We start from the raw sequence: 23,296 nt of genomic DNA on the forward strand, positions 1-23,296 counted from the left end.
TGTACCATCACCCCCCCCCCCGACAAAGCATATTCTTTATACAACACTACTTTAGAAGAATCACCAACTTCATATTATTTATCATTGTTTATCACTGTATTTAAAAAGAAAAGAAAGCTATATCTGAAGAGATAATCCATGAAACAAGATAGTTGGACCTCAGTTCGGTGAATGTCTTAGTCACTGTTCTGTTATAACAACACCATGACCAAGGCAATTCTTATAAAAGAAAGCATTTAATTGGGGGTTCATAGTTTCAATTAGTCCAGTCCACAACATGGCGGGAATGTGGTGACACTCATGGCACTGGAGCAGTAGCTAAGAAATACATTCTTATCTGTAGGCAGCAGGTAGAGTCTGGACCTGGCTCGAGCTTTTGAAACCTCAAAGCCCACCCCTAGTGACACACTCCCTCCAACAAAGCCACACCTCCTAATCCTTCTAGTTCTAGCAAAGAGTTCCACTCCCTGGTGACTAAGTACTCAAAAATATGAGCCCATGAGGGTCTCTCTTATTCAGACCACCACAGTGAGGTAGTTTAGCACTAATGGTAAGCAGTTAGATGGTCTGTAAGTCTTACTGAAACTTGCCCAGTTACTTAACAGAAGTTGTAAACTGGGAGTAAACATTTGAGGAGGGTTTTAAAGACATTGGGTTTTGATGAATATTCTGACAAAAATGTCAGTGCTTTTTAAGACTGTAATGGTTTATCAAACCTCACAGATTAAGTCAGTTAAATAACTGGACATACAAAATGGAGCAAAGAGACTAGAGGAAGTAGCACAAGCTTGTAATAACAATGAAGCTGAGGCTAGAATATTATGAGTTCAAGAACACTCTGACCTCCATAGCGAGTTGGAGTCCAGCTGGTCTGCATACTCAGACCTTTGTCTCAAGAAACAAAAGTACTGAGTTAAGGAAGCAGGGGTTATTAAAATAAGATGTGGCTTTAAAACACAATTAGGAATTCAGAGAGACTTGGATTTTCTACTAAGTTTTGTGAAAGTGGGTTTGTGGTTTGATTGAAGTATAAATTTGGACAGAGATGGCCCAGTCTTTCAAGTGCTTGCTTCATATAATACATAAGGATCTAAGTTCGGTTTTGTTTTATGATTTATTTATTTATTTATTTATTTATTTATTTATTTTATGAATATGAATGCTCTATCTGCATGTACAACCTTATGCCAGAAGAGGGCTTCAGATCCTACTCTAGATGGTTTTGAACCACCATGTGATTGCTGGGAATTGAACTCAGGATCTCTGGAAGAGCAGCCAGTGCTTTTAACTGCTGAGCCATCTCTTTGGCCCCAAGGATCTAAGTTTTGACCCCCAGCATTGACACAAAATCAGAATATGGCAATGTGCACCCTATAATCTCAGTACTGAGGAAGCAGAGACAGGCAGATAACATGGATACTCTGACAAGGCATTTTAACTGAATCTATAAAGCTTTTTTTTGTTTTTTTTTTTTTTTTTTTGAGACAGGGTTTCTCTGTGTAGCTTTGTGCCTTTCCTGGAACTCAGTCTGTAGCCCAGGCTGACCTTGAACTCACAGAGATCCACCTGCCTCTGCCTCCAAGTGCTGGGATTAAAGGCATGCGCCACCAACGACCAGCCAAGCATATTCTTTAAATCAAATCTGTAAAGCATATCTGAATCGGTAAAGTTCCAAGAGACCCTGTCTGGAAAAAAAAAAAAAAAAATGATGTGAAAAACTACTGAGGAAGACCCCTGCTGTTGAAGAATAGAAAATTTATATGTTGTATCTGATTTCTGATGTGGGGTATCTGCTCTCATTTTTCTCTGCCTTTGTACCCTCTTTAGTGTGTGATTTCCCCCCATCCCATTTCTTCCTCTTCCTCCTTTTTTTTCTTTTCTTTCCTTCCTTTCTCCTTTCTTCCAGTCCAAGATGGCCTCAAACTAAATCCACAGTCAAGGATGACCTTGAGCTGTTCTAGTGCCTCCATCTCCCAGATGCTGGGCTTAAAGGTGTGTGCTACCATGCCATCTTATGCAGTGCTAGTAATCAAACCCAAGGCCCTATGTATGCTAGGCAAGCACCCTGAAAACTGGGCTATATTCTGGTGAAACTGTCTTCAAAAAATTGTTAGAAAAAGGAAAAATATGTTACTCTCAAAACTATGAATTCACAGCAAAAAAAAAAAATTAGCTAAGCTCCCAGGTAAGGAGATGAACTAGACCCAGCTGACTTTTTCATTTTTTTTCCTCCTTGCCTTTCCCTTGAATCCATCTGTTAGGGTTTTTCATTGCTGTGAAAAGCAATGACCACAGCAACTCTTATAAAGTGAAACATTTAATTAGGGTGGCTCACTTACAGTTTCAGAGGTTCAATCCATTATCATCATGGTGGGGAGCATGGCAGTGTGCAGGCAGACGTGGTGCTGGAGAAGTAGCTGAAGTCCCACATCTTGCAGGCAACAGGAAGTTGACTAAGACACTGGGTGGTATCGTGAGCATAGAAAACCTCAAAGCCTGCCCTATGTGACGTGACGCAATTCCTCCAACAAGACCACACCCACTCGAACAAAGTCATACTTCCTAATAGTGCCACTCCCTATGAGGAGATTATGGGGGCCAATTACATTCAAACTACCACGTTGTCTATCTTGAGAAAGACAAAGTTGCATGTACCTAGTGTAAAAAGTCATTTCAAAAAAGATTATGAAACAAATACAATAATAAAAATGCTTGTGTGTGCTGTCCAAAAAGGACAAAGACCTCAGAGAAACCTTGAGTGGAAGTCAAGGCTGTTGCCAAATATTTAACTACCAAAAGATGTGTTGCATTTGTTTATGTTGCAGAATATTTGTTTAACTATGTAAAGAGGTGTTGCTGTTTTACCTTGCCTACCTAAGGCACCTGATTGGGCTAATAAAAAGCTAAACAGCAATAGTGAGGTAGGAGGTATAAGCAAGACTCCTGTAGACGAATTTCTAAACAGTCAGTAAATAAGAAACACAGAGCCAAATACAGGGGTAATAGAGATCAGAGCAACAGCTATGATTAGCTTTAGCTTACCACCAGCAGTAATTTCCCCAGAGAGAGCTTCTTTCTGTCTGACCTGTGTTTTTATTGGCTTTCTGTTCTGCTTTCTCATTGGCTCTAAGCCCAGCCACATGACTTCTTCGTCACTGCCTGTCTATACAGACCTCCAGGTCTCTATGGTTGGTACTGGGATTAAAGGCTCATGCCACCACGCTTGGCTGTGTCCTTGACCACACAGAGACTCTGCCTGCCATGTGATCAGATTAAGAGCGTATGCTACCACTGCCGGACTTTTGCTTAATGATTATTTGACCTCTGGTCTCCAGGCAACTTTATTTATTAACATACAAATAAAATATCACATTTCATCACAAATAAAATATCACCACAACTTTCAAGCAGGAAGAGTAAGTAGGAGGAGGAATTTAGGCTTGAGGAAGGAAGAAAAGGAGACATCAGGGAGATGCCAGGGCCCAGCCAGACACAGAGGAAGCAGGAACATAGGACGTACAGAATGAAAGAAAGGTAAAAAGCTCCAAGGCAAAACATAGATGAATAGAAACATGTTGAATTAAAAGAGCTAATGGGATAAGCCTGAGCTAAGGCAGAGCATTTATAATTAATAAGTCTCCATGTCTTTATTTGGGAGCTGGTTGGTGGCCCAAAGAAAATTCCACCATACACAGCCTAGTCCAGGGCTTCCCCAAGAGAATCCAGAGTTTTCCTTTTTTCCTTACTACTACCTTAGGAAAAATAGAGATAACTGTTAACCAAAGAAAGCAAAGATCCTTACAGATATTGAAGGTATGCATTTAAAAATCTTATCACATTAAAAAAAAATCCCTCCCCAGGGTAAAGTAATGAAATGTCTTTCCTTTGTTTTCTCTTCCTCACCATCCTGCTCCTGCTCCTCCTGCTCCTCATCTTCCTTTTGGAGACAGAATCTCATTATGTAGCTCCAGATGGCCTGGAACTTGCTCTCTGGACCAGGTTGACCTCTAATTCACTGAGATCTGCCTGCTTCTGCCTCCCCCTTCTGAGTGCTGGGATTAAGGTGTATGCCACCAGGCCCAGCAAATAGTAAGAGTTTCTAACTTGCTTTCAAGACAAACCCCATACAGTTTCAATTAGGAAAAAGTTTGAGATATTATACTTTTCCAGAGGTGTACAGCACCCAATTCATTTATTGGGTCATGGCTTTTGGAAGCACACCAGACTTCCTTCTTTCTCAGGAGCAATTATCTTGAACATGACATATGGAAAACCTCCAATCATCTTTTCTATTCGAAAACAGGCAAAAGGAACTCTGGGTTGGGGGATCCTCAAAAGACAGTGTGAATGACACCAGTCACCCTATTGAGATAACAATAAACAAAACAGACAAGAGCCAAATATAAAGCAATCCCCTCTGGGATCAGACGTCCTAGGAAATCAAACTAATCTTACAAGAATACCTAGAAAGGGGCCTGTAATCTCGTGCAGCTGTGCTTGCTACACCCTACTACTACAGGAGAAACCAAATGGAAGAAGGTGGAGATTTGTGTAAGATCTTCAGTACTGCCCAACCCCTTACAGGGCTATCTAAACTTCCTCTAAATCCATCCTACCTTTTCAGTAATAGATCTTTGTAGTGCCTTTTGTGGTGCCAAATAGCCAATGTTTGTTCACCTTCGCCTGAAAACAATATGCTTATGTGTGCACAGTTTTTAAAATATTTATTTTATGTGCATTGGTGTTTTGCCATGGGTGTTGGGTCCCCTGGAATTGGAGTTACAGACAGTTGTGAGCTGCCATGTGGATGCTGAGAATTGAACCCAGGTCCTCTGGAAAAGCAGTCAGTGATCTTAACTACTGAGCCATCTCTCCAGCCCAACATGTGCCCAAATTTAAGAGACATTTGGAAACAGTAACTATAAATCCAATTTTGGCTGTGTGGTGGCTCGTAGCTATAATCTTATCACTTGGGAGGTGGGAGCAGAGAGATTATCATGAGTGTGATGACAATTTAACATTTTTGACTGTTAGGTCATGTTTTTTGGAATACATTGTTAAACTTAGCAGACCACTAGCTTCTACCAACCCTAAAGCTAAAATCACAGGACTTCTGAAACTGAAGTGATTTATCCAATTTTGTTGTAATCTGCTACTCTGTGTTCCAGCAACTTATTTTGAAAGTGTTCTTATGTATGGTGCGCAAGTGTGTGTGTGTGTGTGTGTGTGTGTGTGTGTGTGTGTGTGTGTATCTAAAAATTCAAGTAATCTCTTCCACAGTAACGTGTCATTCATGGTAAACTCACTAAGTGTTTCTGGGTCAAGGTCACTCAAATTTGGCTCAGAATAATCTCATCTCTTTTTGAGCAGATGCTTTGTATCAGTAATTCCTTGAGAAGTATGAAGTTAAAATAAATATGGAGATACTGGCATGATGGTGCAAGCTTGAGATTTTAGCACTAGGGAGACAGAGGCAAGAGAATCCAGTGTTCAAGGTCAGTCTTGACTATATGGCAAGCTTTAAGGCCAACCGAGGATACATGAGACCTTGTCTCAGGACAAACGGCATCACCATCTTAGTGGAATGCTATCCCTGAAACCTCATATTTGAAGGTTTATATTTCTACTGGAAAACTGAGACAAGAGTAGGATGTTCTAGTCCTACTGAAAGGATTTCAAACAGGAAAGCTTCTGGAAAGCTTATTTTATCTTTCATGAATCAATGACAACAGATTCACTACAGGGTATTTCTCAATGTTGAGCAATAAAACAGATTTGTCATGAATGCCATCTGCCACAAAGTTACACAGTTCCCCTTTGGTTGAGTTACAGCTTTCTTTTATTATTGTTTTTGTAGTGATATATGACCAAACTGACTTGGATCCAGCAAAGCCAGAGCTCTTCCACTAAGTTTATGCCCAGCCCCAGGTATACTGTGCTTTAATTCTGAGAGGTCTCTTGCCATAGCATTATGAACATAGCATCTTATTTGGTTTTCAATGAAATAGTTACTGGCTTTTAACATCTTAAAAAAAAAACAAAAACGATTCACAGTAACTACTTGTTTACAGTGGTGACTTTTCAATTTGAAACACTGCATTTACTATTGATTCTGCCTTATGCCTTAGCTGGTTATCTTTTTCTTTCCAGTTCTGGAGGGATCAACACTACACTTTTCTCCATAACTATGAACTCCCTACAGAGGTAGACTCCGCATAAGCATGAAACATGTTTGTAATTTAGACAGGGTCTTGTTATGCAGCCAAGGCTACCCCACCCCCCCGAACCCGAACTGGCTTCTATCCTATCTCAGCCTTCTGAGTGCTGCTTGTTGTAGGCATGAGCCACCACGCCCACCTATGAACTTTTAGCACTAGTTTTGGGCTGTCCTGGATCAACTACAGTACGAAAATTAGGTTGTTCCCGTTGTCCTTCGGGGTGTCGTCCACCTGATCAGTACCTCGCCAGAGTAAGGGTGAAATTTGGGTGGGTAGAGCTGGTTTCCCGCCATCACTTCCTCCGCGGATGTGGGACTTCCGGTCTCTCGGCACTTCCGCCCAGAGCCGGAAGCTTCGTCGCTGAGGGACCGTGAGGGGCCCGCGGTGCTGACCCACGGGCTAAGGGCAGGTGAGCTTTTGTAAGGTCGTGGAGCTGAGGTGACGAGTTGCCCACTGGGACCGCCATTTCACCTTGAGGTGGCTCAGCATTCATTAAGTTCCGAGACTTCTCGCGGGGCGGCGTTCTGGGCTGACCCGGTGGAAGGCTAGTGCGCCTGCGCCAAGCGTCCCCTCTGTCAGCGTCTTCTGGGTGCTGGTCTCGGGTGATGCTGCCAGGCGCCAGAGGACCTGACTGGCTGTCTCTGTGGACGAAAGCCCTTTCCGTTATTGACGGTTCTGGTGGACAGCGGTCGTTGTCGCTGGGTAGGGGGCCGTATTCAGTTTTGTTTTGTTTTTGAGCTCAAGGCTGTCTTGGGTCTCACAATGTATCTGAGGCTGGCTTCGAACTAGCGTCAGCCCTCATGCTTTAGCCTCCTTGTTTCTGGGATTACACGCACGAGCCACCATGCCTACCATCTAGGGACTGTTACGTGAACTGTTGAATCCAAATTAGGGTGTGATTTGGCCATCCCCAAAGAAATAGGCTTGTTGAAACAACAGGGTTTACAAATGCTAAAGACAGACAGCAGATAAAGGGAGAGACTGCTCTCTTGTCTGGTGTGAATATTAGCCAGGTCCACTGTCTGTTGATAGTGCCTGCTTTCGTTTTATGTCTTCTTGTTTTAATTTTCTGTGTTCATGTTATGGGTGCTGCTATAAACACTATCTGGAATTTTTGTTTGTTTTGTTTTTGTTTTTTGAGACAGGGTCTTTATGTAATCCTGGCTGTCTTGAAACTCAATGTGTAGGCCTGGAACTCACAGAGATCCTCCTGTTTCTGCCTCCAGAGTGCTGGGATTAAAGATGTGGGTCATCACACTCCAATGCTGACAATTTTTTTTGAGGTGTGTGTGTGGCGGGGGGGGGGGGGGGGTGTTCCAGACAGGGTTTCTCCATGTTGTTTTGGTGCCTATCCTGGATCTCACTCTATAGACCAGGCTGGCCTCGAACTCACAGAGATCTACCTGGCTCTGCCTCCCGAGTGTTGGGATTAAAGGTGTGCACCACCACTGCCCTTCTTAAGGCATATTTTTTTTTATTGGGGTCTATAAAAATATTTAGAAAGTTAAATTACTGATACAAATCTACCCTGATGTGAAAAACATTCTTCCACAATCACAGGAGGCAGTCAGGCCAGACCATTTCCTCCATATTTATTCCATGCTATAGGATTTCTGAATCAGTATCCCTGTCCCCATTCATCACATTTATAAATCAGATTGATTTTCAATGCATCATTGAGAATGTATTCATTGTTGTTGCATGAAGAGGACTTTTTATTTGTTCACAATTGGGTCATAATGCAAAAGAATCCGTTTCTCTGGAAGTTGGTTTCTTTTGATGTTGAAGGAGAAACCTGCTCCAGCTTTGGTTACTTGCTTTTGGTGAAGGAGATCACAGAAAGCAACTTGGTGCTGAAACTAGTACATTTCCTCTCCTCCTCCTCTTTATATTCTCCTCCTCTTCTTATTATTTTTTTTTTCTCCTATTCTGGGGCCTCTTTTATACTAGGCTAATACTCTACCACTGACTGAGCTACAACCCAGCCCTGGCAGGGTCTTGTCTTTACTGGCCTTGATTACCTGACTCTTCTACCTCAGCCCCCAGAGTAGGTGGGATTACAGGCTTGTGGGTGCGCCAGTACTTTACCTTGTGACTTGCAGATTTATTGTATTTACAGTAATTGTGAACTGAGACATTTGTTTGGACCCTAACCTTTGAAGTCATTCTGACTCAGCATTTTCATATGTCCATATCAGCAATTCCTCTGATGGTCAAAATAGTCTAGATCTTCAAGCTCCTTCTTAACATTCATCTGTTAAAAACTGCATTATCTCTCACAGGGTTACTGCTCCCTAACTACTAGTCACAGTTTTTCTTCTAGTCAGTTTGCATCACAGAATCTAGAGGAATCTTTTTAGGAAAGTAAGATAATCTCTTTCCTTTAAAAAAACAAACAATAAAACTTCTACTAAACACTGCTGTCCACTCTACAGACAAGTGTTTTTTAAGTGGCCTCCAGAGTTCTAAATGACCTGTCCCTGCATCATCTCTGATCTATTGTTTAATAACTACTTGATTGTTCCATTATCTGGCCTCAAACACATCCTAGCTTCTAAGATACTCAGATCTGCTGTTCTTTGCCTGTATGAGCTTCTTTATGGTCATATGGTTCAATCCCTTACCTCTCCATCTGTTCTTTGGAATACTACCTTCCTTAACCAACTTTCTTTCATCTTTAACTGTGCTTCTTGTCCTTGTTCATATCATGTGATTTACCCAGTTATCTGGTTTATTGTGTTTCTCACCACAAAGATAGAAGCTTCTAGAGGGCAGGTATGTTTCTGCTGTGCACTTAGTACCTAGAACAGCATCTGACTTTTAATAGACACCCTTTTTTTTATTTTTTATTTTATGTGCACTGGTGTTTTGCCTGCATGTATATCTGTGTGAGGGTGTCAGATCTTGGAGTTACAGACAGTTGTGAGCTGCCATTTGTGTGCTGGGAATTGAAACCGGATCTTCTGGAAGAACAGTGCTCTTAACCGCTGAGCCATCTCTCCAGCCCCTTAATAGACACTCTTAATTGTTGAATGAAGGTATTTAGGCTTTTTTACCATACTATATTTGCTTACACAGTCTGCCAGGGAGCTACAACTTCTACCCAGTACTTTGTACTTTATTTGTATGAGTATATGCATGTTTGTACACTCACTGTGGGGCATATTTGTGGTGCAGATGCATATACACATGGGTACATGTGGAGGCATGAAGTTGACATTGGGTGTCTTCCTTGAGCTCTCTATTTATTGAGGCAGTGTCTCTTGGTGAACCTGAAGCTCACCAATTCCTTTAATGTAGCTAGCCAGCTTGCCCCAAGGATCCAGTTTCTGCCTCCTAAAATGCTGGGATTACACATGCCCAGCACTTAGATGGGTTCTGGGAATCCAAAATCTTGTGCTCATGCTTGACTGGCAAGTACTTTATCCATTTAGTCATCTCTCAGCCCTGCAGTTTTTACTTTCTTGCCCTTTTTAAAATTTTGTTTATTTTCTCTTTTCACTTTTCTCCAGCTACTTGTTTAAAAGAAACACTAGTTTATCTTTCTTACCCTGATTAACTTTTAATTTTACTGTACATTCTTCCTTCAGATCTAATACCCTGTGACCTTTCTTTTTTAAACCTTTAAGTTGCTGATTTTCAGCAAGCTTCCTGGATCATCTCAGCATTAATTTTTTTTAATATGATATGAGTGCCTTTGTTTTTCTTTTGTCTATTTTTTTTTCTTTTTTTTTTTTTGGTTTTTTGAGACAGAGTTTTTCTGTGTAGCAACCATGGCTGTCCTGGAACTCACTTTGTAGACCAGGCTGGCCTCAACTCACAGAGTTGTCTGCCTCTGCCTGTCAAGTGCTAGGATTAAAGACATGTGCCACCAAGCATGGAGAATGCCCTAACAATAGAGTTAGTAGTTAGGACTGTTTTCTGGGGTCTGTGTGTGTCTGTGTTTAATTTATTAAAATTTTATTATGCATTTTTTTATTTATTATGTATACAGTGTTCTGTTTGCATGTATCCCTGCAGGCCAGAAGAGGGAGTCAAATCTCATTACAGATGGTTGTGAGCCACCATGTGGGTGCCAAGAATTGAACTCAGGACCTCTGGAAGAACAGCCAGTGCTCTTAACCTCTGAGCCATCTCTCCAGCCCTATTATGCATTTTAAGAGAATATATATAGGATATATATTTAGATTTAGCACATCAAGGCTCATATGACATTTTTCCTGTCTTAGCATTTTGCTGGGAATATGTGTAGGAAGTACAATTAGAAATATGATAGACAAATTGAAATGAATGTTATTTAGAAAGTAGATACTGTAAGAAAATGAAAACATCATAGTTTGACATTTTATTTATTTATCTATTTAGACATGATCTGTGGTAGCCCAGGCTAACCTCAGATTTATTATGTAGTTGAGTTAGGCCTTGATCTTCTGTCTCCATTTTTGAGTCCTGAGATTATCAGAGTATACCACCACACTTGATATATGCAGTGCTAAGGATCAAACCCCAGAGCTTCAAGCATGCTAAGGCAAGCAGTCTTACCACCTGAGCGATATCCTCAGCACATTTTCTTTTTTATTTAAAAAATACTTTATTTCGGCTTGGGGATTTAGTTAGCTCAGTGGTAGAGTGCTTGCCTAGCAAGTGCAAGGTCCTGGGTTCGATCCTCAGCTCAAAAAAAAGGGAAAAAAAAAAACCTTTAATTTCATGTTTGTATATGTAGTAGTGAGGGAGGGGCATACCAAGGAGTATGTGAAGGTCAGAGGACAACTGTCTCTTTCTACAATGTGGGTCCTGGGGATTAAACTCGGACTTGATGTTAAGAGCTGAGCCATCTCACTGAAATCACTTTGTTGTTGTTGAAACAGGGTTTCTCTGTGAGGCCTGGCTGTCCTAGAAGTAGCTCTGTAGACCAGGCCCTCTGCCTCTGGCTTTCCAGTGCTGGGATTAAAGGCATGTGCTACCACTGCCCAGCTGAAATTACTTTTTAAATTGCAAAATATATATTGCAGAAAATTTACCATCTTAGCAATTTTAAGTATATAAAGTTAGTAGTGTTAAGTACATTCACAATATAACCAACACTGCTGTCCAACTACAGAACTCTCCTAACATCTGCAAAACTGAAACTGTTAATCTTCGATAACGATTTCCAGTTCCCTTCTCTGGAAGATCATAGTATCCACTATTATACTTTCTGTCCTCATCGGGGAAAATTATTTTTAAAAATTTTTGAGACAGGTTCTCAGTATATAGCCATAGATGGCCTGGGATTCTCAGTGTAGACTAGGCTGACCTCAAACTTGCAGAGATTGACTCTCAAGTGTAGAATGAGAGGCATTCACTACCACACACAGCTGTCTTTTTTAGTTTGACAAGCCTAGATACTTCGTAGAAGGAGGATCACTTGGTGTCTGTCTTTAAGGTTGAATAATACATTTTGGTGTATTGTAACAGGCCCCTTAGCACAACTGACTCCATGATGGAATTGCCATTCAGGATGTAAAACTCAGCAAGTAGACAACACCACCTGCCAAAAATGCCAAAGGCCTAATCATCAAAATCCATAGTTCAGGAAAGTCTCTAAATGTACTAACCTTACTTTTTAGCATCTATAGTTCCACTTCTGACTAACTGTTCTTCTTAACTGAAGTATGTCAATCCAGAACATGGTTTTTGTGCTTAAAAGCTCATCCTTAGAAAGGTTCGGGGCGACACAGGGATCTCGAACACCCAGTGCAGTCTATGGCCGGCTATTAAAGACTTTCTGTTGGCTTACACCCATGTCCCAGCAGTCTTCTCTGGTGAATACCACACAACAGTATTTCCCATATTCTTTATTCTAATGAACACTTAGATTTCTTTCTCCATCTTTTGACTATTAGTAAATGATGCACTTATAAACACATTTGTGCAGATAGTTCTTTCAATTCTTTGCAAATTGTTTTGAGGAGCTGTAGTCACTTCATCATCAAGAGCAATAGGAAACAGCTGTGTATGGTGGTACATAGTAATTTGGGAGCCTGAAGCAAAAGAGTTGTGTGCTGTGGATATTGTTCTATATAAATAAAACACTGATGGCCAATGACCAGGCAGGAGGTAGGTGGGACAAGGAGAGAGGAGAAAGCTGGAAAGCGGAAGGCTGGGGGAGACACACTGCAGCCACCGCCAGGACAAACAGCATGTAGAGACTCTAGTAAGCCACCAGCCACGTGGCAAGGTATAGATTTATAGAAATGGGTTAATTTAAGATAAAAGAACAGTTAGCAAGAAGCCTGCCACGGCCATACAGTTTATAAGTGATATAAGCGTCTGAGTGATTATTTTATAAGTGGATTGTGGGACTGCGGGGCTTGGGGAACCTGGAGAGAAGCCCTCCAGCTACAGTTGTGAGTTCAAGGCCAGCTTGAACAACATAGTGAAAGCGCATCTGAAAAGCAAGCAAGGGGGCTTGGGGATGTGGCTGAGTGAGTATAGTGCTTGTCTAACAGGCACAAAGCCCCAGTTTCCATCCCTGGTACCACATAAACCTATACATGCCTGGTCCCAGCACTGGGACGGTGATAGCAGAAAGACTGGAAGTTCAAGGTCATCCTCAGCTACAAAATGAGTTTAAGGCCAGCCTGAGCTTTCCTAGAGACCCTGTCTCAAAAAAAAAAAAACAAAAAAAAACAAAAAACAGGCCTGGTGGTGGTGGCACACGACTTTAGTCCCAACAGTTGAGAGGCAGAGGCAGGCAGATTTCTGTGAATTCCAGGCCGGTCTGGTCTACAGAGCGAGTTCCAGTACAGCCAGGACAGAGAGAAACCCTGTCTTGGGGGGAAAAACTCACAAACAAAACAAAAAATCAGCTAAAACAGGAAGTCAAAAGGAAAGGAGAGCAAGGTATGAAAATCCAGAGAAAAATAAATCCAAGGTATTGGATGCTCATCTTCTGTTACAACTGGATATAGTTGAAATACATGTTTTACAGATCTCTCTCAGTAGTAGAGCCCTTGCCTAGCATGCCTCAGGCCTTGGATTTGATCCCCACCATAAACAACAAAACAAACAAAAAATATAGACTGGTAAAAGTTTGTCGATGTTCTGTGAAGGCAAGATTGTTAGGATACAAGGGTTCATATACTCCTGATAGGGCTGTATATATTGGAACAACTATTATAAAAGGACATTTGATACTAGCTACCAAAATTTTAAATGCATATTCCCTTTGGCTCAGCAATCCCAGACTAATAGCAGGACTCTGAGTTTCTGGCAAGATAACACCCTGCTCTCCAGCTTGTGGAATTCTAGCAATGGAGTTCTACTGGCATCTTACTCAAAGACTAGAACTTTGTTTCAGGGCGTGGACTTATGAGCAGGGCTCTGCCTTGGCCAGCTGCCTTGGCCTATCCATATATCTGTTTCCTAAAACATAAGTAGCCCAGTCTGGTTCCTAGTAACTGCTCAGTCTCCTCAAATTGTCTATGCTGCTTTTACTTGCCCCATGTGTTGGGTTCTGTGATGACTTCTTTTGCTTTTCATTGCTGAAGATTCCATTGTCGTACAGGGACTTTTATGTGTGTCTTAGAAGTTGCAGTGCCTTAGAGTACCACCATCTACCCAAGGCAAAAAAAGGAACCAACCAAGGCTCCTAATTTTCTGTTTGACAATTTCTATCTAGTTATTCTCCCAAATGTTGATTCTAAACTTACTAAAATCTACACTCTTCTGGTCACTGTCCCTCTTTCATTCTGTGGATTGCCTGCACTGCTACTGGGACAGCTAAAACATGGCTTTTGAAACTCTAAATAGTTCAGTGTTTATATCCAAAAGATCAAAGTTTGAAAGAAGTTGTAGCCAAGCTGGCCATGGCACATGTTTGTAATTCTAGCATTTTGGGAACTGGGGCAGAAGAATCAGGAGTTCAAGACCCATCCCTAACTACATAGTGAGTTTGAGGCCAGCCTGGGTTACATGATCCTGTCTTAAAGAAAAAGCAAATGAAGAGATAGTATCCATAATATTACCACACCTAAAACTTTGAGTTGTTTATTTTTTTGTTATTCTTTCCTAAGATACGGTTTTATATATCCCAGGTTGGCCTCTGACTACTAGGATTAAATGCATGAGCCACTCTGCTTTGTGGCTGCTAGGTAAGCATGTTACCAACTCAGCTAGATCGCCAGCTGCAACCATTGTTCTTTAATATTGTGTGTGTGTGTGTGTGTGTGTGTGTGTGTGTGTGTGCGCGCGCGCGCGCGCGCACGCACGGAGGCTAGAGGTCTACTCAGTGTCTGTCTTATCCATCACTCTCCACCTTGTCTCTTGAGGCAGGGTTGATCACAAAACATGGAGTTCACCAGTTGTCAAAACTAGCTAACTGGCAAGCCCCAAGCATCCTCTTGGCTCTTCTTCCCAGCTTTGGAATTACAGGTGTACATTGTCACACTTGGCTTTTTCTAGGGATCTAAGCTCAGGTCTTCATGTGTACGTAGCAATCGTCTTACACAGAAAATCATTTCTTCAATCCCCATGGGGGAAAAAACTTGTAAGAAAACTTTGGCTGTGTGTGGTGCCTCACATCTGTTATCCCAACACTTGAGCAGTTGAGGCAGGAGGATTTGCTCTAAGTTTAAGCCCTCCAGGCCAGCCTAGGCTATAATTTTTGCTTATTAAATTCTTGTCAGTTCTTCATGTTTTCTTTCCTAGGTCTCCTGTTTTGGATTCCTGTTGTCTTATAATGAGTGACATTTTGCCATTAGATGTCGTTGGTAGAAGAGTTGAAGTTAATGGAGAATTTGCAACAGTGCGCTTTTGTGGTGATGTTCCTCCTGTGGCAGGTAAGCTATGATATTGTGTAAATCTTTCAGTCAGGTCCTCAGTAGTGCTTTATCACACCAGTTTTGAACTAGGTGTGGTGGCACACACCTTTAATCCCAGCACTCAGAGTCAGAGGCAGTTAGATTTCTTGAGTTCCAGGCCAACCTGCTCTACATGGCAAATTCCAAGCCAACTGGAGCAACACAGTGAGATGCTATCTCCAATAAATAAAGAAAATAAAATAACCAGTTTTAAGGAAGTTGCCAGCCAACTTGAAGATGCATAGTTTTATTTGGGTGACATTGAATTGTATATGATATGTACAGCTTTCTTAACTATATGCTACTTGATTGTGTAGTGTTTCTTAAACTAAATCAACTTTAAAATATTTTCTGAACAAACTTCAAACAACCAACAGTCTTGAATTTTCATAATTCAAAAAGTTATTTGAGCCGGGCGGTGGTGGCTCACGCCTTTAATCGCAGCACTTGGGAGGCAGAGGCAGGTGGATCTCTGTGAGTTCAAGGCCAGCCTGGTCTCCAAAGCTACACAGAGAAACCCTGTCTTGAAAAAACCAAAACAAACAAAAACAAAAAAGTTATTTGAATGCTTCTCCTCCCCATGTTGTATATATTTGTATATATATGCATGGGTATATTATTTACATTATATAACTGTGGATAATGTAATTGCATTTTGGCCAAATAGAACTTTGTGTGTTGCTCATTTTTGTTGATTTACAAAGAAATAATACATGCATGCATGCATACATATATATTGTATAAACTGTTAAATAATAAATCAATGACATGAATATCAAGATGGCATATTGTAGGCTCCTAAAATGGATTTTCTTTTATTTTTTATTTTTATTTATTTATTTATTTTCTGATTTTTTGAGACAGGGTTTCTCTGTGTAGCTTTTGGAGCCTATCCTGGAACTCTGTAGAACAGACTGGCCTTGAACTCAGAGATCTGCCTCCTGAGTGCTGGGATTAAAGGTGTATGCCACCACCACTCGGCTGGATTTTCTTTTTTAAACTAAGGCTTATCCTATACCTCTGAGGAGAACAGGACAGGAAAAAATACAATTAAATTTATAAATATTGGAAAGAACTAGGTTTAAGTGGCAACAAGCTAAACAGAATGGAATACATCTAACTTCTAAATACATAGTGGAGAAAACTAGGAACTAACCTAATTTTAATTTCTCAAATCTCAAAAGATCTCAGAGATATATGGAATCTATAATTTCTAACCAGATACAGTGGCTCATAGCTATAGTCCGAGTTCTCAGAAGGCCAAAGCAGGAGAATTGCTAAGTTTTAAAGTCAGTGCAGGCTACCAGCTTGAGCTGCAGTATGAGATCCTATCTCCAAAAAAAAAAAAAAAAAAAAAAAAACCAGGAGATGGCAGGGATTTCTGGTAATAGATTTAAAATAGGATTGTTTCCTCTTCATGTGAGAAACATGGTAGGGAGGTCTTAGCTACTACTAACCAGAACGGGCACACATAGGCATTGAGTCTTCTCTCTAGTCCTTTGATGTCATCTTCCCAGTTTCTATAACTAGTCAATAGCTTCTTTAGTGAAGCCACTGATCTCCAAGGCAGTAAGAATGTGTCCAGTATGAAACTGGATCCCTTAGGAAATGGTAGTGATACCAGCAGTCCTTTTCTTTTGAAAGACTGCTTTTTCTTGCTGAAGGCCTTCATCATTCCTCAGGCATCAGTGTAGTGTGGCTCAGATACACATAAAATTTTTTGATACCTTTCTTCATTTACTTTGTTACTTTCTGTAACATTATTAATTTTTTTAAATGTAGCCTCGGCTGGCCTGGAACATGCTATATAGACCAGGCTGGCCTCACACTCACAGACATCTACCTGTTTCTGCTTCCCGAGTCCGGGATTAAATGAGTACCCTACTATGCTTGGCCTATAACATTTTCTTGGGTTTTTCTTCTTCAAACTTTGTTTTTAGTATGTACTAGTAATGTATCATAATGAATTCATTGTGATCTCTTTACACATCTAAACAGTACTTTGCTTCTTCCTATCAGCCCCACCTCACCATCCCCTGTGCTTTCCCTTCTCCTTCCCCTGTGCTGTCTCTTTCCTTCTCTCTGCTAGTACTGGGCTTTCCTAATGCTTAGCCATTTAGTACACTATGTCATTTAGTTAACTGCTCTCTATTTCTGCCCTTCTCCTTTATTTTTAATGAGATGGGGGGGGGGAGTGCTTGTAGTGGAGAAAACTAGGAACTAACCTAATTTTAATTTCTCAAATCTCAAAAGATCTCAGAGATATATGGAATCTATAATTTCTCTCTCTCTCTGTGTGGCTTCTGAGCAGCAACAGCTGTGGGGCGTTTACCCACCAACCCCACAGCTCCCCAGAGTTTTCTTGAGTGCGAGCAGCAGGAAATATTAGACAGAAGGATTTATATTGCGGAGATAAACAGATAGAAAATAAAGGATAGCCTCGAGAGGGCCTGGAACCTTTTCCAATGGCCCCCACTGTCTCTGCCCCAGGGTATTTATAGAGATGCCAAGGGGTGGAGCAAAAGACCTCCTCCCCCAGCACAGCCAAGTGCAGACCATCTCAGACACCTGCACTCAGGCCCGTGACCCTAATCATCCTCTATGCGGACATGCTGGGTAAAGCCACAAGGAACCCGAAAACGGGCTCCACATAGATCTTTTAAAGACACCCCCAGGTTACAGACTACAAAAGCACAGTGGCATTGGGGCCTTCTAGACATGAGACTGCCTAGCATGGTGTTGAAGCTAGCCTCCTTCATAGCTTCAAAGAACCTGAGTTTTGTTTAGGCTAACCTTGAAATAGCAGGATTCCAGCCATTAGGGTAGTGAAACTTTGTTTTGGCTGTGAGCTCTTGGCCATATTTGGAGGCTCTGAGGAGGTACCCTCTCTGAAAGGAATGTAGAGATAATTGAGAATGACTCAGGTCAACAATATTGCTTAGTAGAACTGGGTGGAATCTCTGAGTTTCTTGGTCTTTAATTGCATAAGTATAGTTAGGTGTCTTTGAAAATAATTATCTCAGGACTTGGTCTGTGCAAGGAAGCCAAAGAGCAGAAGCAGCAACAAAGCTGATATGCTGGCAGTATCCATCCTTGTCCTTGGGTGGAGTGGGTAAAGGAAGAGATCTCTAGATCTCTTTCTTTGAATCATTTCTTTGAATGTCTACAGTGTCCAGTGGTTGAGCTAGCCCTGTGAGGAGATGGGCCCTGTAGTTACAGATAGTGTACTTGAAGTAGCTCCTAGCCTATTGGTAAAGTCACTGACCTGGTGATACCTTTGTCAAATTCAATTTAATAGTCCACTTATCAAACAACTTTAACCCCCACTAGCCTTGAGGATGGAACCTATGGCCTCATGTATACTAGAACCCTTTAGTTTGGCTTTTATGTTCAGCAAGTCAATCCAATTATAATATGGCATCTTGTGTTAGTGTATGAGATGATATACACTGATCATATGGACTCATTTTATACATAGGCTTATTTTTAAAACTGGTTTATTTTTTCTGCATATGTACATGCACGTGGGCACCCATGTCCAACTTGGCTGGACTTGCTTCTCTACTTCCACTGCATAAGTCCCAGGGATTCCACACAGGCCTATCAGGCTTAGTGGCAATCATCTTGGCCCACAGAACCTTCTGGCCAGCCCTAGACATGCCTAGCTTCTAGACTTCATTTTTTAAAGCAGTTTTAAGTCCATAGCAGAATTGAGGGGAAAGATTGGCAAGCTCCCGAATACTTCTTATCTGTATGTGCACAACCTCCTTGAGTGTTACCTTGTTGTAGAATATGAGTTTAGGATGTGTTACATTTGTTTATGTTGTGGAATATTTGTCTAATGATGCAAAGATATGTTGCATTTGTTTAACTCTGTAAAGCTGTGTTTCTTTGTCTGCCTAAAATACCTGATTAGTGTAATAAAGCACTGAACGGTCAATAGCTAGGCAGGAGAGAGAAATAGGCGGGACTGGCATTCAGAGAGAATAAATGAGAAGAGAAATCTAGAGAAGAGAAACGAAGAATGGGAGGCACAAAAAAAAGGAGATGAGGATGCCAGAGGCCAGCCACAGAGCAGGAAGCAAAGCAAGATATATAGACTAAGAGGTAAAAAGCCTAGAGGCAAAAGGTAGACAGGATAATTTAAGTTAAGAGAAGCTGGCTAGAAATAAGCTGAGCTAAGGCTGGGCATTCATAAGTAAGAATAAGTTTCCATGTATTTATTTAAGAGCTGGGTGGCAGGCCCCCAAAGAGCAAACAGTAAAAATAACCAACTGTGTTACCTCCTTCATTGCAGTGGTGTGTGTATTTGAGTGTTAATAATCACTGTGTCTACTAATGACATCACTCTCATTCTTAGTTTACCTTGGGGTCTGTGCTTGGTATTATTTATTGTATAGGTTAGTCACAAATGTCTGACTTATGTCTCCCATTGTTCCCCAAATGATTTGTGTGCCAGCTGTGTATCCCCTTGAGCTCCTGCCGCTACTGGCCCTTTTCCATAGTTTTCCTTTTCCACTGTCTCTCATAATTGTCAGGCTACCTTGTGCCTTTGCGATGTCCATTTAGGTTCCCCTGTGTCTTTGTCTTTTCGTGGCCTGGTGTTCTTTTTTTTTTTTTTTTTTTTTTTTTTTTTAAGAAAGGCTCTTGTGTAGCCCAGGCTGGCCTTGAATTCCTAATCTGAATGATGCTGGGGTTACAAGCATGGACTACCACACCCAGTTTAAACTGTGCTGGGCATTCAACCCAGAGCTTCATGTCTACTGGGCAAGCAAGCACTCTACCAACTGAGCTACACTCTGAGCTCCTCATCTGTTTTTGGTTTTCTTTTTGTTTTTTGTTTTATTTATTATTTCAACAAAATAAAGCCCTTAATTGGGCTTACGGTTTCAGAGGGTTAGAATCCATGATGGCAGAGTAAAGGCATGGTGGTAGGAACAGCTGAGAGCTTACATCTTGATCATAAAGCAGGAAGCAGAAAGAGAGTATACATTGGGAATGGCATGTCTTTTGAAACCTCAAACAATTTCACCAATAGGAACCAAGTATTCAACATATGAGCCTGTGGGGGCCATTCTCATTCACACCCACATTTTACCTCCTGGCCCCCATAAGCTTGTGGCAATAAAATAATGCAAAATGCATTTAGTTCCATTTCAAAAGTCACCTTGGTTTTTGTCTCAGTGCTGTTTTAAAGTCTAAAATCTCATTCTGTGACTCAAGGCAATCTCTTTAATTGTAACCTTCTGTAAATCCAAAAGCAGATAACATACTTCCAACATACAGTGGCACAGAATGTATATTACTAAAATAAGACTCCATCCCAAAATGGAGAAATGGAGTCATAATTAGGGAATACTGACATTCAGCAGGGAAAACTAAATACTATGGCTCCAAGTCTGTTGTCAAAAGGCTTAATGGCTCTGCCCTTCCAGCTTTGCTACCTGTAATGTTCTTTTTTCTCTCTTGCTGGTTCTATTCCCTATCTGCAGCTCTCCCTGGCAGATATCCTATGGCTCCAACATTTCCCAACATCTTGGAGTCTCCAACACAAATCCAGGCTTTACTTTACCAGTGGTAAAGCCCATGGTGGCCGATTAGGGCTTCCATGAAGGACCTCTCCTGCCACATGCCTGGCTTTACCAGTTCTCCTAAACTGTAGAGGAAGATTCCACAACCCTTCTACTCCTGTATTGTCCTCCACCAAAAAAATTAGTCTGTTACTTTTAAATTTAGCCTCAGGCATGTGAAGGCCCAAGGTTGGTATAGGGACTCATCCTTAATGGTTCTCTGCCCTTACTTATCAAGGTCTCATTCACACAGAGTGCTCCAATATGGCTAGTCCTGCTGGTCAGCTTGCTTTCTTCTCACCATCAAGGCTGGAATTAGTTAGTAATCCATGCCTACTTGGCTTCTTTGACTACTGAGTTACTGAGTTACCCAGTCTTTTCAAAATATTTTTCTAATTTGTTTTGTGATTTCTTTTTTAACTTAAAGTAATTTAAAATAACATTGCTTAATTTCTAAATATATGAGAATTTAAAAAAAATTATTTTGTGTGTGTTTTGCCTGCATTATATGTATGTGTATTACACATGCACAGTGAGTGCAGAGGCCAGAAAAGGGTGCCAGATCCATTGGAACTGGAGTTCTAGATAGTTGTGAGCTGCCATGTGGGTTCTGAGAGCTGAACCTGGGTCTTGTGCAAGAGCAGCCTGTGCTTTTAACCACTGAGCCATTTCTCTGACCAGATTTCTTTTCTAACAGTGTTTAGCTATGTAGTTCAGGCTGGCCTTGAGCTTGGAGTGATCCTCTTGCCTGTGCTAGATTATAGGCTTGCACCACCACACCTAACCTTTTGACGATTTTCTTTTTTTTTTGATTTTCGAGACAGGGTTTCTTTGTGTAGCTTTGCGCCTTTCCTGGAACTCACTTGGTAGAGGAGGCTGGTCTCGAACTCACAGAGATCCGCCTGTCTCTGCCTCCCGAGTGCTGGGATTAAAGGCGTGCGCCACCACCGACCGGCTAATGATTTTCTAATTAACATTTTGTTAGAGGCTCACAGAATCTTTAGAGATTATGATCAGAGAACATATTGAAGATTTTTGTAAATATACCAATAGGATAAAATACATCATTTTAATTTGTGTGTATGAGGGCATGCCACAGTATGCATATGGAGGTCAGAGGATAACCTGAGGTGTTGGTCTTTATCTTCTACCTTGTTTAAAACAGTTTCTTGGGGCTAGTGAGAAACTGGCTCGGAGGTTAAGAGCATTTGCTGCTCTTGCAGAGGACCCAGGTTTGGTTCCCAGCACCTACATGGTGACACAACTATCTGTTACTCCAGTTTCAACGGGATCCAATGCTCTCTTCTTGAATACCATGGGCATTGGGCACATGGTATACATACATGCAGGTACTCACACATATACATAAAATAAGCAAAAAAAAATCCTGGAACTCACTTGGTAGCCCAGGCTGGCCTCGAACTCACAGAGATCTGCCTGCCTCTGCCTCCCGAGTGCTGGGATTAAAGGCGTACGCCACCACCGCCCGGCTGTCTTCCCAAACTTTAATGTCATACCCATAAAGCAGTAATTCCCCCTTTTTCCTCCTCTGTCTCTGCAATTTGTACTATAGGGAGTCATAAGCAGAATCATACAGTATTTTTTCTTTTTTATGACCAGCTTGTTTCACTTAGCATGATGTACTTAAAGTTCATTCAGGTTACAGCCTGTGTTAGACTTTCTTTCCTTCATTTGTAGTGGGCTGACTATAACATTCCATGTTGTGTACGCATGATGCTAAAAACTAAAATTTTGGAGAATTAGACAACAAGAATGAAAACTACAAAACAGTACAGAAAGAAATTAAAGAAGGAGTTGGGCATGATGGCACACCCAAACACTTGGGAGGCAGGCAGAGGGATCTCTGAGTTAGAGGCCAGCCTAGTCTACATAGTAAGGGATAGGCCATCCAGGTCTACATAGACTGTGTTGAAAAAAAAAAAAAAAAAAAAGGAAGGAAGGAAGGAAAAAATATATATGTATAGACAAACTTCCTGTGTTTATGGATCAAAAGACTTAATTTTGTTGAAATTTAAAATTTATCAGTGGTCAAAATTTTAGGGTTTTTTTTCCCTACCAAAATCCCATTGTTTGTTTTTATTATTTGTGTGTGTGTAATGTATACAGGTTTCACAGTACTTATTAGAGTTGTTTCTTCTACTGTAGATCCTAGGGATTGAGCTTCAGGTACCACTGAGAGACCTATCTCCAAAAAAACAAGGCAAGGACTGGAGATAGCTCAGCAGTTAAGAGCATTTCCTGTTCTTGTCGGGGACCTGAGAACAGTTCCTAGCACCCACATTAGGTGGTTCATAATATCCTATAGCTCCATCTCCAGGGATCAGACATTTTTGTCCTTCTTGGGTACCTGCACTCACATAAACAGACCACCAAACACACATACACACTTAAAATAAATCTTTAAAACAATACAAAAAAGGGAAGAAATCCACTGAAGAAGGACACTTGACTGACCTCTGACCTCCAAATGCATGCTCACACCCATGTACCTGTACACCTGAACATACACAGCTGCATGTTTGCATGCACACACAATTATTGGTAATTTGGGTTTATTAATGTGTGTTTGCCTTATGGATCACCCCATTGGGTTATTTTTTTTCTCTATTAATTAGATAGTCATAGCCTTAAAATTTACTTAATG

General features: G+C 41.1%; 1 protein-coding gene across 5 annotated transcripts in view; it reads left to right on the plus strand.

The window, feature by feature from the left end:
• The first annotated feature begins 6,524 nt into the window (after window positions 1-6,524).
• Tbce (tubulin folding cofactor E) overlaps window positions 6,525-23,296 on the plus strand; it is a 43,327-nt gene continuing 26,555 nt past the window's right edge. For 4 of the 5 annotated variants that reach the window (XR_003733450.2, XR_005091611.1, XM_028859816.2 and 1 more), the window contains exons 1-2: window positions 6,525-6,627; window positions 14,910-15,040. Coding sequence is in view for 3 of the 5 variants with exons in the window: in XM_028859816.2 (XP_028715649.1) it covers window positions 14,941-15,040 (100 nt within the window). In the remaining 2 variants the exon portion in view is untranslated. Of the gene's footprint in view, window positions 6,628-6,686; window positions 6,921-14,909; window positions 15,041-23,296 lie in introns of those variants that run through there. The other variant, XM_028859817.2, reaches the window with a different exon arrangement.

The sequence above is a fragment of the Peromyscus leucopus genome, chromosome 5 (assembly GCF_004664715.2).
Source record: "Peromyscus leucopus breed LL Stock chromosome 5, UCI_PerLeu_2.1, whole genome shotgun sequence".
Lineage (NCBI taxonomy): Eukaryota > Metazoa > Chordata > Mammalia > Rodentia > Cricetidae > Peromyscus > Peromyscus leucopus.